General features: G+C 39.6%; 1 protein-coding gene across 9 annotated transcripts in view; it reads left to right on the top strand.

The window, feature by feature from the left end:
• The window catches only part of tle3b (TLE family member 3, transcriptional corepressor b), a 29,924-nt gene extending 15,884 nt beyond the window's left edge, over nucleotides 1-14,040 (top strand). For 4 of the 9 annotated variants that reach the window (XM_067399447.1, XM_067399438.1, XM_067399441.1 and 1 more), the window contains 15 exons: nucleotides 640-672; nucleotides 2,381-2,585; nucleotides 2,708-2,724; nucleotides 6,458-6,577; nucleotides 7,367-7,417; nucleotides 7,501-7,653; nucleotides 8,071-8,203; nucleotides 8,420-8,595; nucleotides 9,171-9,235; nucleotides 9,731-9,980; nucleotides 10,728-10,975; nucleotides 11,086-11,233; nucleotides 11,549-11,699; nucleotides 12,030-12,106; nucleotides 13,090-14,040. In XM_067399447.1, coding sequence (XP_067255548.1) covers nucleotides 640-672; nucleotides 2,381-2,585; nucleotides 2,708-2,724; nucleotides 6,458-6,577; nucleotides 7,367-7,417; nucleotides 7,501-7,653; nucleotides 8,071-8,203; nucleotides 8,420-8,595; nucleotides 9,171-9,235; nucleotides 9,731-9,980; nucleotides 10,728-10,975; nucleotides 11,086-11,233; nucleotides 11,549-11,699; nucleotides 12,030-12,106; nucleotides 13,090-13,197 — 1,935 coding nt within the window. In that variant the 3' untranslated portion in view covers nucleotides 13,198-14,040. The remainder of the gene's footprint in view (nucleotides 1-639; nucleotides 673-2,380; nucleotides 2,586-2,707; nucleotides 2,725-6,457; nucleotides 6,578-7,366; nucleotides 7,418-7,500; nucleotides 7,654-8,070; nucleotides 8,204-8,419; nucleotides 8,596-9,170; nucleotides 9,236-9,730; nucleotides 9,981-10,727; nucleotides 10,976-11,085; nucleotides 11,234-11,548; nucleotides 11,700-12,029; nucleotides 12,107-13,089) is intronic. The other 5 variants (XM_067399443.1, XM_067399446.1, XM_067399445.1 and 2 more) reach the window with 3 other exon arrangements.
• The last annotated feature ends 229 nt before the right edge of the window (nucleotides 14,041-14,269 follow it).

Genomic DNA, 14,269 nt, shown 5'->3' on the forward strand with positions numbered 1-14,269 from the left:
CATCCCTATTAAGTCATATTGAGAGATAAACACAAAAATATTTCACCAAATTGTGCAGTCATTTTAAATTGCAATCACAATTTTTATCAGAGAAATTGCAATTAGTTAACTTAATCACAAATTGAGATGGATATTAATTCAGGTGTCATAAAGCCAAACTGGACCTTCATTTCATAAATTTTATGTAGAAGTCAATGTGTATGTTAATGCTTTTCATGTAAAACATTAGTGGCTGACTCTGAGGTTTGCTGCTGGTTTGCTCTTTGTTTTGATACAGAACACCAGATTCACTTTGCATACTGTTTCTGTTCATTTGCATTTCAGATTTCACACTAGCAGTATAAATGGCCTCAGTCTGTCTCAAAACATGGCTTATGACAATAAAGGCGAATGTTCAGCCAGTTATTTGCCACTTTTAAACCATTAGCAGTTTACTAACTTAATTTCTAGGAAGGTTAAGGGTGTTCAGCTCTGTGCCAAGGTTAGAAAAACACATTTAAATACAAAAGCACCCTTCATTGCTAAAATGTTGGTCAGCATGGTGTGCCTGGGTGGATTTGTGAAGTAGTGATGTGTTATTCATGAGTGACTGTCTATGTGAGCGTGTAATGACATGCTCGTCTCTTTTTCTCTCATCAGCAGCAGCCTCATGCTGTCTACCCTTCTCTGATGGTCAGTGGTGAAGACAGACTGTGTATTATATTGGGGTTTTTGAAGTGAAGCTGAGACCCCAACATTGTTTAGATCCTAACGCTTCTTTTAGCTAGTGTGTTTATGTTCAGCAGTGTTCCTCCTTCAGTCAGTGGTGTCAAAGCAATGGCTTTTTACTGCGGGAATAGTAGTGCTTGCTCACATGGGTTTATAAATATATATTATATATTTATGAGTGTTCTTTAGATGATCACTGCAGGACTGCTGACGCATCAATAAAATGTATTTGATACACATTTTGTTTGCTTAAAAGAAAAACTGAATGCATTAAAACTAAATGCATTAAATTTTGCATGAGAAAAATGTTTATGTATTTAGAACCACAATCTTGGATTTTATCAGTTGTCTATTCACAAGTCTAATATATACAGTATGAACACTACTGTTCAAAAGTTTCTTGTTTCTTGTGCTCACAAAGGCTACATTTATTTGATCAAAAATACAGTGAAATTTTATATATATATATATAATTTTTATAATATATAATTTTTTTTTTTTTTTTTTTCCAATTTTGATCAATTGAATGCATCCTTGTGAGCAAAAGTATTAATTTTCTACAAAAAGTCATACTGGGTCTTACAAACTTTTGAACAGTAGTGTAATTCAGCTTTTTATCTGACATTGAATGAATGTCAGTATTTTTAAGCATTATATGGACTGAATTATTTTGATTTACAATTAAAGTACTGATTTGAACTGAATTGGCTTTTCTGTAGTTATTACTAATGTGGGTGTGTCTGTCTACTGTAGATGTGGGAAGCTCATGTGCAGTGAATGTATGTGCCACAAAATCATTAATAAAGCAAAATTATCTTGGTTATAAATTATACATTTATTACAGTGTGTACAATTAAGGGAATTAATATTAATGAAAGCAGTGCAATGAGATATGTAGCTTTTATTTACTTTTTTTTTTTTTTTTCAGACATTAAGCAAGGAACAACATAATGTTTGATTCAGAAGGGATTAAAATCACACAATGAAACACAAATTTACCTGATCTCTTCAGTTGCATCACATCTTCCTGTAATCAACCACTGCTTTGACACCACGTGTTAATTTTAAATTAACACAAACGTAGAATGGCATATCTCATTGGCTGTTGTTAAGGAGGCATGAGGAGTAGTGTAGCCTATGTGATGGTAACCATGGATCTGTGTGTAAACTCAGAAATACTATGGGCTGTGAGGTGACTGCAGTGTTTACCAACATTTCACTAAACTCACTTGACTCTTTGTGTTAATGTATGTCTACATATTGATTTAGTGAACAAATATCTGATCTTATTTTCATTTAGCCTCTTGTGTAAGAAGGGAGTGTATATAAATCAAGCCTGTTTGAAACTCATGTATTTAGTAAAAGTTTTGTGCATTTCCTGATTTGTTACAATGAGATGCATGTTACGTAGTGTGTATTTTCAAGAGCAGTGCATACATTTAGAAATCTGTATTATGTGTTGGAGTGAGCTTCTCCCGCTGAGCTCAAGGAGGACATGTCCTTGTGAAAAGTGTCCTGATTTGATCCAGCCACTAATGGAGGAGTTAGGGTGCCAATGTTCCGCTCCATGCATCCTGTGAGAGAGGGGCTTAACCGGTCACCTTTATTCAGTGCTTGCTGTCCATATGCCTTTTCCATCCGACCCACTTGATGTAAATGTGTGTGTTGACAGCAGCAGCAGCTCCAGGCACAGCACCTTTCTCATGCTGCCCACGGACCCCCAGTCCAGCTGCCCCCTCACCCCTCGGGGCTACAGCCCCCAGGCATCCCTCCAGTCACAGGTTCAGGATCAGGTCTGCTGGCGCTGGGAGCTCTGGGCAGTCAGGCACACCTGCCAGTCAAAGATGAGAAGAACCACCATGACCTGGAGCACAGAGGTAACTCACACGTGTCCTGAAACAGAACGCTCATGATTTGGTTAGAAAATAAATGTAAATGCTGACTTGATGTTTTTCTTTCTGTTTCTTTTATTGTCTTCATCATTCTCCTTTGGATAAAGAGCGGGAATCTAGCACGGTGAGTTCTGTCAATTTCTGATTCTCTGAATACTTGCCTTATTTTTTTTCCACAAATAACTTCAGTTTTAATCTGTTCCTCACACAAAACCACTGTATGGTGTAGAAGTTTTTACACAAGTTATTTTGTGTCCTTTTTAAATGCGCCATCAGTAGCTTTTTAGCTAGCGTTCATATCACTGTTCTTCATGTACTTTTAGTACCGATACCACAATGGTTTTAGACACTGCACTGCCATCTGTCAAAGCAGATCAGCATGATCATCTCTGAATTTTATGTAAATTACACCGATACTAGTGAGTTGAACAGTTAACACAATTCCCTTACCTGTTTAACAAAAAATAAGCCACTTGGGCGTCACTACTCAGAAAGACATGACAAAGAAAATCCTACTTTGTATATGCCATAGTGATGTTTGCACTAGATTTTGTTTGTTTGTTTGTTTTCCTTGGTCTTTGTTTTCTGCATTTATTTTACAATTGTCTGGTCAAGTATGATAATAAGTGCTAATTTTAAGAATAAAAGTGTAATTTTCACTCTTTGCAACAGCAAACAGCGCTATACCACTAGCGTATCTACAGAGACTGCAGCCAGTGAGCGTGAGGATTATCTATGATGTTTAGTAAAACACCTGCACATTACAAAATTAAAATGCTTTTAATAGAAAACTGAGTACAGTGTTCATTTCATGTGTACACCATTCCGTTGACTCTTTACAAAAAACATGCTTTATTACTTAATATGTGGGGGGAAAAAATAGCTAGTACAATCTTTCACATTACTCCTTTTGTGTTCCACAAAAGTATACTGTTTGGAATAAGGATGAAATATGTCATGGCAGAATTTTTATTTTTCGTTCAACTGTCGTGATGTTTGATAAAGAGGGAAGTCAGTGGTACGTTAACACCGTGAGGAGAGCCGAGCAGGCAGCATTAGGGCACACTAAGCTTTTAAAAAAAAAATAATAAAAAGAGAAGGGAGCCTGCTGTATAATCCTGCTTTTAATCCAGGTAAAAAATGCGCAAAAGCACAAGCCAGGGATTAGCAGCGCTATAATTTCATCACAATTAAAAAAGACTTTGACTCTCTATCTTAAAGGATTTGTCCTCACCCACTCTTCATGTCTGCAGCTCTTGGCTCAGATAAACCTTACTCTTTCAACCATATCTCATTGCCTCCTCCTTTGTTTCTTCAATTTTGTTAACTTTCATTCGTTTCTTTTGCTCTTTTTCTTTACAGCTCTGGTTCTCTCCCTCTGAGCCTGCCTCTTGCCGTGTTTATTTGAAGTTTTCATATAACCACTTAAATTCTCTGTATCTCCCAAATGCCGTATTGCCCCATTTCACCTCTTAAACTGGATATGCAGAAAGGTTTGACTTGGCAATAGAGTTTGTGTATGTGTGTGTGTTGAATGGGTGCAGTCATGCCTGCAGAAATCAGACTCTGCTGCTGATTAGCGCTTAGTGCAGCAGCGGCCATCCTGCTCTCTGCCCGCCAGGACTTCCTGTTGTCACGGGTCATCTGATAGCACCGCTCTGACTTTGCTTATTGAGTCACGTTAAGCCTGTCTTAAAAGGTCAGCCTATTAAACCCGCAGCTGAGATGCACACATACACGCTCAGTTGCTCGCTTGCTCCCTGTCAGGCTGAGAGAGCAGTCTAGGTCTATTTATTACTTTTGGATTAGCAGCAGAAGGGGGTGGGGAGAGAAATGGGCTGCTTAATGCTGACAAAAGCAACACTGAGATTGTTGTAGAGTGTTTGTGAGTGGGGTTTAAGCTGCTGGGATTCCTTTGTGTCATCTCCAGGAGAGCATGGAGTTCCTTCTGCCTTGGAGATCACTTCCTTTTGCCCAACCACATCCTCCTTTTCATCTATCTCCCCTTCACTCTCTGCATGAATAGAGGTTTGTCAGTCAGACTGAGAGTGTGGGCTTGGCTCTGAGATCATGCCCTGGCAGGGCCACACTCTCTGGCCCAGAGATGGTGCCCGTCTGCCCAGCCGTGCTCACAGAGGGAGCGCCACTCAGCCACTGCCATTCTCACTGCATTGTGGGCAATGAAGCTTTAGCTGCTCTCCCTTTCTCCCCTCTCGTCCTTTCTGCTTTTACTTTCTTCTACTGTATCTACACACACCTTTTTTTTTTTCTTTTTTTTTTTTTTGGTGAAAACCCAGGTTTGCTGGGCTTATTTGGAAGCCTTCACAATTTGGTAAAAAATTGGGATTTATATATCAATATGAGAATAATAATAATAATTTTATTAATATTGTGAATTTTGTTGTTGTTTGCCGTTTTGTTACTACTAACAAAATAAATTACTATTGTAATATTTCACTGTAAAATAACATTTAAGAATATAATAATATAATTCTACTTTACAGAACAATTGTAAAATTACAATACTAATATATATGGCTTTCTTAATTTTCAAATGTTAAACAGCTAAGCTTTTATTTAGCGGAAAACCGAAGAAAGCTCTCAACTCTCTATTGTGCTTATTACAAGTTTAGGAAGTTGATTGACATGGGTTGTGTTTTGAAATACACAAACTCGCAGCTCATGCTGAGACTGTTTTCGTGAGGAGCAGCATTTACTGTGAACCAAGCTGTTCTGAGACACTGAAAACATCCAATCATATGCCACGCTTTACTCAAACACACTGTGCATTTTATTTAAATTGCAGCATTTAAGTTTTGATAATCACACTAAACCGTATTGCATTTTCGTGTAAACCTATAGTAAAAGATCTTGGTAGAGGGCCGTGCATGGACTCGCCTTCTCTCCTGCGGCCTCAGTTAAGGCCCACTAGTTGTGGTGAAAGGGTGGCTTTTTGCTGTGTTTTAGTTGGGATGGGCATGTGCGGGAGGGTAGGAAAACAAGCTGTCGTCTGGCTGGTTAACTTTCAGGGTGAAGGGCCGTTTATTCTGGTCTGGTGTTTGCGTTTCACTGTTATTCTCTCTCTCCCCCTCTCTGTGCTGCAGAGATCAGTTTTCGCTTGACCCTGCTGTCCAGTTTGGCGCATTCATGTTGTGTAATGCTCGGTGCAGGTTGCCCAGGGCTGCGGGGTTAGCCCAGAATGTTTGAAGTGTGGTGTGGTCAGGCTGGTTTAGAGGCCTCACTCTTCAGGGATAGTTTGCTCAGCTGTCCCGCCTGCTTTGCTTCATGGGGCCTGGGCTTGCTTGCTTGGCAGGCCCCACGCTCTCTCACTTCCTCATTGCCAGGGAGTACGGGGTGATCTAACAGGGCCTGGGGCTTAACCCCCTCGCTTTTCTGTGTTTACCTTGTATGAGGGAGGAATTTACACACATGGCTTGCTCAAAGCCACCGGTGGCCCCATGTCGCCTCTGATATTTGTATTTGTGCTGCTGAGAGCCTGGGCCATCCAGAGCATAGCTGACTGTCTGCAGCTAATGAGCTGAACCTAAAGTGCCTGTTACATTATACTGAGGGAGAAGTTCTTACATGGAGTGTTTAAAATGTAATAAACCTGAATATATAAATGTATGTATGCTAAAGGGTGTTCAGTGGGTTCTATCAATTTGAGTTTCTCAAAATTGCACCTTTTTAAAGGAGGATCCTGAAATATTGATAAGACTGTGGGAAATGTACATATCCTTTAAATGTAATGCTATTTTAAGGGAACGTTAAGAGTTTGTACTGTCAGCAAGTGCACAGTGATAAGCTTTTATTTGTGATTTGTTCTGATCGACTATTTTCTCTTTCTGTCTCTACAGAATAATTCAGTATCGCCATCAGACAGTCTGAGAGCCAGTGAGAAACACAGAGGCTCGTCTGAATACAGTCTGGATCCGAAAAAACGCAGAGTGGAGGAGAAGGACAACATGAGTCGATATGTAAGCTTTTGTCCTATAAGCCCCAGTTATACAGTATGAAAAATATTAATTTTGATACAGATTACATTCAGCAGTGATATATTAGTGTTTTAAATATTAATTTTACCTGATGGCAAATGTAATCTACAAACTATAAATAATGTCTGTTGAACGATGTGATACTAATATATTGTGCATCCCTAATTAGTGCATTTTCATTTTGCTGTTCTAAAATTTTTTTCTAGTCAGTTTTTTTTTTTTTTTTTTACATTTTAGCAAGGATGTATTCAATTGATCAAAAGTGGAAGTAAAGACATTTACATTGTTACGAAAGAATTTTGTTTAAAATAAATGCTTTCCTTTTGAACTTTTATCAAAGAGTCCAAAAAAATGTTTTGCGATTTCCATAACAATGTTAAGCAGCACAACTGTTTCCAACATTGAAATATTATGTTTCCTGAGCAACAAATCAGGATATTAAAATGATTTCTGAACTGAAGACTGGAGTAATGACTGCTGAAAATGAATCTTTGCTATTGCCAGGAATTAATTACATTTTAAAATATATTAAAATTGAAAATGGTTGTTTTAATTCATAATATTTCTGAATTTTACTGTTTTTACTGTATTTTGGTCAAATGAATGAAGCCTTGATGAGCATAAGAGACTTATTTCAAAAACATTTTAAAATATTTATTTATTTATTTATTTATTTTTTTATTTTACTCATAACCTGTTGTAAAATTGTTATTGAACCAAAATCCATAACTCTTATCACTCAAGTATTTATCTACTGTTTATACACTACAGGACAGTGATGGCGACAAAAGTGATGATCTAGTTGTGGATGTGTCTAACGAGGTAAAAACTAACATGTCTCTTTCATTTTTGTTTGGAGGCCATCTTCTTTTGTATGTGACTGACATTTCACTTTCCCAATGTAGGATCCTGCCACTCCAAGGGTCAGCCCGTCTCACTCTCCTCCTGAGAATGGACTCGATAAGACCAGAGCACTGAAGAAAGATGCCCCCAACAGCCCGGCTTCTGTGGCCTCCTCTGGGAGCACCCCGTCTTCTAAAGTGAAGGACCACCCACATGTAAGGCTTAAAGACTAGAGGATGGGCGTTTGTGGTGTCAAGTCTCTGCACATTTGCAAACCCTCTTCCTCTCAGCAGTTTTATAGCTGCAGCATAAATGTCAGTTTGAAGCGTAACATGAATACATCAGCTACTGTCAGACAAACAGCGGCTTAGCTGCTAGCCTTGGCTAATATCTCAATGCGCTTAGCTAGCCTCAGAGGGGAAGAGGAGAAAAGAGAGAAGAGAGAGTGATTAAAGATGAGTGAGAGGATGAGGTCTCGGGGAAGGGTTCGGTCTGAAGTTTAGCTTTATCCTCCTCAGCTATAATGAGCTGTCAGTGTTTGACTGGATTAGTGCGAGAGCTCTCTGGATCCGAGCATTTGTGGTATGTAGCTTTAGCTTCGTTAATTCCATCTCTGTTCCTTCGTCTTGCAGAACGACAAGTCCTCCACCCCAGGTTTAAAGTCTAACACCCCCACCCCACGCAACGACGCTCCAACCCCAGGAACCAGCAACACCCCAGGGCTCCGGCCCATACCCGGTAAACCTCCTGGCATGGAAGCGCTGGGTAAGTAGTAAATGCGCACAATATAAATCTATCCGTTCATCAAACATTCCTATTCGTCTAAACTTATAGATTGTGACCATATTTTTATTCATGGGACAACTTTTTGAGCCAATAGAATTAATCTTTTCTAACCAGCCAAACTTGTAAGTGTGAGTAGCCTATATATTTATGACTTTTAAACTTTTTGCTTTTCTTCTCTCCATATATTCCCATCAGCACCTGCCCTACGTACGCCATTGTCAATTGCGGCGCCGTATGGGGCTCCATTCGCCATGATGGGTCACCACCCAGAGATGAACGGCTCATTGACCAGTCCAGGTGTTTACCCTGGTCTTCACATCTCTCCTCAGATGAGCGCCGCAGCTGCTGCTGCCTATGGACGCTCACCAATGGTTAGACTTCTTTGTCATTATTTTCTGTGATTACATAAACATTTCTAAAGGTTTGCAGAAGTTTGTTGTCTTCTTTTCCTTTCTTCACCTCCTGTTCTTCTGATCATCTAGGATAGTGATTCTCAACTCCTGTCCTTGGGACCCACCTCTCTGTATGTTTTAGATGTCTCCCTATTCAACACACAAGGAAGCCAAGATGTTGAATTAGTGAGACATCTAAAACATTCTGGTAGGTGGGTCCCCAGGATCTGGAATGTCCCTCAGCAGCTCTCCTCCATAACTCAGTCTAAATGAGCATGCATACCCTGTTAGGATAGCATTCCGTTTAAATATTATCTTTTGTATTTGCGATGCGTTTGTTCTGCATCTCTATTTTTGCATGGAAAGTAAAACGGTCTCTAATAAAGGCTTGAGGGGAGAGTGAAAGCGCAAACAAGCGCTCAACTAGAATATTAAAAATATATATCAATAGAGCTGATACAGGAAAAATTAGACTGTCAAATCAGTTTCAGTTTGTTTTGTAGCTAATGTATTGCTCACATTCTACTTTATGCTAAGATGTCTGTGTGTTGCAGGCGGGCTTTGATCCTCATCCGCACATGCGTGCTCCCGGTCTGACCTCTATACCTGGAGGGAAACCGTAAGTGCTGTTATTGAGCTATATATAACTATGTATAACACATACTTTTCAAAAGTTTGAGATCTGTAAAAAAGAAACTAATAGAAGTTTAGTTTTGTTTAGAAACTAATAATTTTATTCAACAAGGATGCATTAAATTGCTCAAGTGACATTTATAATGTTAGAAAAGACTTAAAATAAATGCTATTTGTTTGAACTTTCTATTTATCAGTGAACCCTGGCCAATCAGAGGTGTTTACGAATCCGCTCAACAGCGCTCAAAGCATCACATTTTTAAAATTATAGTATCGAATTGGTACCGAATTCGGCACTTTTGACAACTCCAGTATTACTGTTTTTACTGTATTTTTGATCAAATGAATGCAACATGGCTGTGACTGAGTATAACAGATTTATTTTAAAAATCTTACTAACTTTTGAATGGTAGTGTAAGAGAATTTATTAATTTTTGATCATTCTTATTCTTTTCTCATTCTTTCATGTCCTGGTAAATAGGGCCTACTCTTTCCATGTTAGCGCGGATGGCCAGATGCAACCAGTACCTTTTCCTCCAGACGCTCTGATTGGACCAGGCATTCCCCGTCATGCCCGCCAGATCAACACACTCAGCCACGGTGAGGTGGTGTGCGCCGTAACTATTAGCAACCCCACACGGCACGTCTACACTGGCGGCAAGGGCTGCGTGAAGATCTGGGACATCAGTCAGCCTGGCAGCAAGAGCCCGGTCTCACAGCTCGACTGTCTGGTAAAAAATTATGTTGTCTAATCAGTCCACACAAATTACCAGGCTTATTTTTAAATTATCCTTTCTGAAGTACAATACTATAGTACATTACTATTTTTAATCTTTATCATCCCTTTAAATCCCCCTACCAAACTAAGAACCAAATCTGTTAGCTATGTGTAGTTATTTTAAGGGAAAATACCACGATGGCTCAACATTATTCCCCTCTATCAAAATAACCTGTTTTTTTTGTGTGTGTGCATGTCCCTGCGCTTGCTCCATAGTGCAGAAAGCTGTGTATTTGATGAGCTGTTTGGCCATTATAAAGTGATTTAATTTGTCTGAAAGCCTGAAGTTATTGATCTCCCTCAGGAACAGATCTAGAATTCTCCTGCTAATTTGAAAATGTGCTTCATCCTGGTCCTGCAACTAAAAACCCTTAAAAGCTTTTCCCTACCCACTTACCATTCTGTGCCCTCTTATCGCCCGCCTCTTCTCCTCTATTAACCTTCATAAACACAGGTTAGACAAGATTTAGAGAGCCAAAGCAAATAACAGGGAGCTGGACTGTTTTTAGCTCTGCCATTTTGATTGGTCTACCTCTTTAGCCTGATTATTAAGGGGTTAGAGAGGGATATTTGTACATATTCTTGTGAAATACAAAAAAATGTAATTGCTTTTGTAACATTTTTATCAAAATCCTCTTTTAATGCAGCATTTCAAAAATGTCCATCTCTCAACATGAGTTCCCCTCTTCTCTCTCTTTAGAACAGGGATAACTATATCCGTTCCTGTAAGCTGCTTCCGGATGGCCGTACTCTGATTGTTGGAGGAGAAGCCAGCACTCTGACCATATGGGATTTAGCCTCTCAGACTCCGCGTATCAAAGCTGAGCTCACCTCTTCTGCCCCAGCCTGCTATGCGCTGGCGATCAGCCCAGACGCCAAGGTCTGCTTCTCATGCTGCAGTGATGGAAATATTGCTGTCTGGGACCTTCACAACCAAACCCTTGTCAGGTAGGAAGCACGCCAGGGGATGCCACGTGAGATAGTGTCTCTTTGTGGATAGAGATGTATACACTGTATTGATGCATTTAAAGACAATGCCTATATGTTTGTGTATGTAGGCAGTTTCAGGGCCACACAGATGGGGCAAGTTGTATAGACATTTCCCATGATGGCACCAAACTGTGGACAGGTGGACTGGACAACACCGTACGGTCCTGGGACCTGAGAGAGGGAAGACAGCTCCAGCAGCATGACTTCACTTCACAGGTAAACTACACACACACTTACACACGAATACTTTGCCCTGTGATACATGAGCACAGGTATTGTAAAATGTTACCTAATTTCTTTTATGTACTAAATAGAGAGGAATAACTTGGCAATTACTCAAACATTGTAGGTTTGAACCCTAGATTAACTGGTTCATGTTGCGTGTTAATTGTGTATAATAATATAAAGGTGATATTTCTGTGGTGAAAATGTGTTTTTCTGATTTAGCATACAGACCATTAGTAAATCTTTAAAATAAGTGCTCTATATGCTTTTAGATCAGTGTGTGATGTGTTTTGCGCTCTGATGCAGATCTTCTCTTTGGGCTACTGTCCGACGGGCGAGTGGCTGGCTGTGGGAATGGAGAGTAGTAATGTGGAGGTGCTTCATCATACCAAGCCTGACAAGTACCAGCTGCACCTGCACGAGAGCTGTGTCCTCTCCCTCAAATTTGCCTACTGTGGTAAGACACTGTTATTCTACCTTTTTATATGTAGAATAGATGTCTTGCACCTGAGAATAAATTGGGCAAAACAAACATTAGACTTACTGTAAAGTATGGCTGAGACATGACCTGGGAAAACAATTGCACTTTAGCTTTAGTTTGGTATTCAGTGCTGTTTTTCCATTATAGCGGGGCTAGGTTGCACTTTGTACCACCCACAGCTCTGTCTCTCTCTCTCTAATGGCCCCCTCTACTTCCAAATAAGTCGAGCTGTAGTGAATCAAGTCATTTAGATCAACCTTGACTCTGTACCCATTAGTGCATGTGTGTTTGTTCCATTTCCTAAAGGTAAATGGTTTGTGAGCACTGGGAAGGACAATCTCTTGAATGCCTGGAGGACTCCCTATGGTGCCAGCATTTTCCAGGTATGTCAATCAATACCTCATTCCCTCCCCCTTGCTACAGTGGTGCTCCAAATGTCCATATTACATTGGAAATGTTTGTGTGAGTTGTAGTGTGAGTTTGATTGATTCTCTCTTCAGGCTTTCATTGGGACTTTTGTCCCTGTCCTAAGAGTCATTGAGTGATGGCTTTTATTTTTGCTTCGGAATTGCAGCTGTACAGTAAATGCCATCTTTTTGTTTAATGGTTTGGTGCAAGGCTGCCATTTTTGAGCTTACTCTGTCTGAATGGCCTTGTCAAATAATGCACATAAAAATCAATCATCAGAGCATGTCAGTAGAGTTGACAATACTCGGCCTTGGCAGCTAGCTGAAGTTTAAGTACTAAAATTACTAAAACCGAAATAAAAATAAAATAAGACTAAATAGAAATAAAAAAAACTAACTAATAGATATGGCAAAAGCATATAATAAAATGACAAACTGAAAATGAAAACAAAATATAAAAATAAAAGCTATACTATAACAGTATATAAATAACTAAAATAACACTTCAATTCCTGCACAAAGCATTCTGTTGCTACTCCAACCTAGGTTTATTATGTTCGATCCCCATTGGTTAGAGTTAGCTTAGTGAAATGTATGCTTGGTTAATTGGGAGAAAAGTTTCACACCTTCCATCTTTCTTTCAGTCTGACTGCTGATAATCCATTAACACTGTGTAACACTTGGTGAATTCTTGCAATACATGCAATTAGATGATAGCCTTTTAAAGTGTTTTAAGGCTCCCTGCTCCAGGCAAAAATCACACAACTCTGCACCGCTCAGATACACTGCCAAATGTCTATTTATAACGCACCTATTTTCCTCTTTTAATGTGGTGTAAATTTTTCAGTTAATATTTAGAAGGAAGTGATGTTGACATACTTCTCTTTGGTTTATGATTTCACTGAGGCTCTCTTTGATTATGTCAGGCTAATTGTTTTTCTGCTATCCTCCCTCCACAGTCCAAGGAGTCTTCCTCTGTCCTGAGCTGTGACATCTCGGCTGATGATAAGTACATTGTGACGGGATCTGGAGACAAGAAGGCCACTGTGTATGAAGTGATCTACTAAATTCACTGCTTCACCAGATGTAAAGACCTATGGATGGAGCTTTGGGCCTGATTTTGATCAGATTCAAGGGATCACTCCTCCACTTTTTCCTCCTTTTTATAGTTGGAACCCAGGTTAGGATTTGGTTGGTCCACTGGGATCGGATTCCCAGATGTTTTAATTTTTAACACACCTGGATTCTTGCAGAAGTGGAGCAGCCCTTTACAGATCCAAGCAGAAACGTGTTAAACTGTCCCAAGGACTCCCTGACGGCACTAATGTAGTAAATATTGTCTTGCCTTTGCTTTCGGTCTGCTCATGGGATTGTGTGTGCCTATTCCTTCCATAGTATTTTTTTTTTTTTTCTCCCTCACCTTCCTTCCTTTTGAAGAAAAAGTGAACGATCTGTGATGTAATATGAAGCAGTGCTTCAAATTTAGCCTCCTGCTCCCTGGACAATTTGTTAAAAAGTGTATATATGGAGTAATAAAGACGTTTTATAAGTATATAAATATATATATATATATATAATTATATATATTTCCATGTCCTGATATACTTGTGATGGGTTTCTTTGTCCTCATGTCCTTAATGCTTGATGAATGTAGATTAGGACACAATTTTTAATTTTGATTTTGTAAGCACACTCTCCGGGCTGGCCATTTGCTAAAAGGCTCACATGGAAAACCCCTTCGAGAACGATCTTAGTAATTATTTTTTTGCTTTTTGAGCCTGTGTGCTGTTCATGGAAATGGGATCAGACTGGAATCCTGCGGAAGTTGGAATCTGACACAAACATCCCAGAGGAGAGTGAAGAGTCGTTTGTAAATTGAAAGCGATTATTAAACTTGGAGAATGACTAACTGTACTACTTTTCTGTGCCCTTTGCATTGTGTGGCGTCTTGTTGGAAAGAGGAAATGAAGTGTGATTGTAACATGCTGACTCGGCATGAATCGCACGCTGCGATGAGTAACTTGCCAACTGATCCCATAAGCGGCCCCGCTATAGCTCACTGTTGTTGAAACAGGATATGACTCACCCCAGTGATTGACAGCTTATTTCTGCTGTAGAGCCCCACCCCAATGAGCCTGC

This window comes from Chanodichthys erythropterus, chromosome 11 (assembly GCF_024489055.1).
Source record: "Chanodichthys erythropterus isolate Z2021 chromosome 11, ASM2448905v1, whole genome shotgun sequence".
Classification (NCBI taxonomy): Eukaryota; Metazoa; Chordata; class Actinopteri; order Cypriniformes; family Xenocyprididae; genus Chanodichthys; species Chanodichthys erythropterus.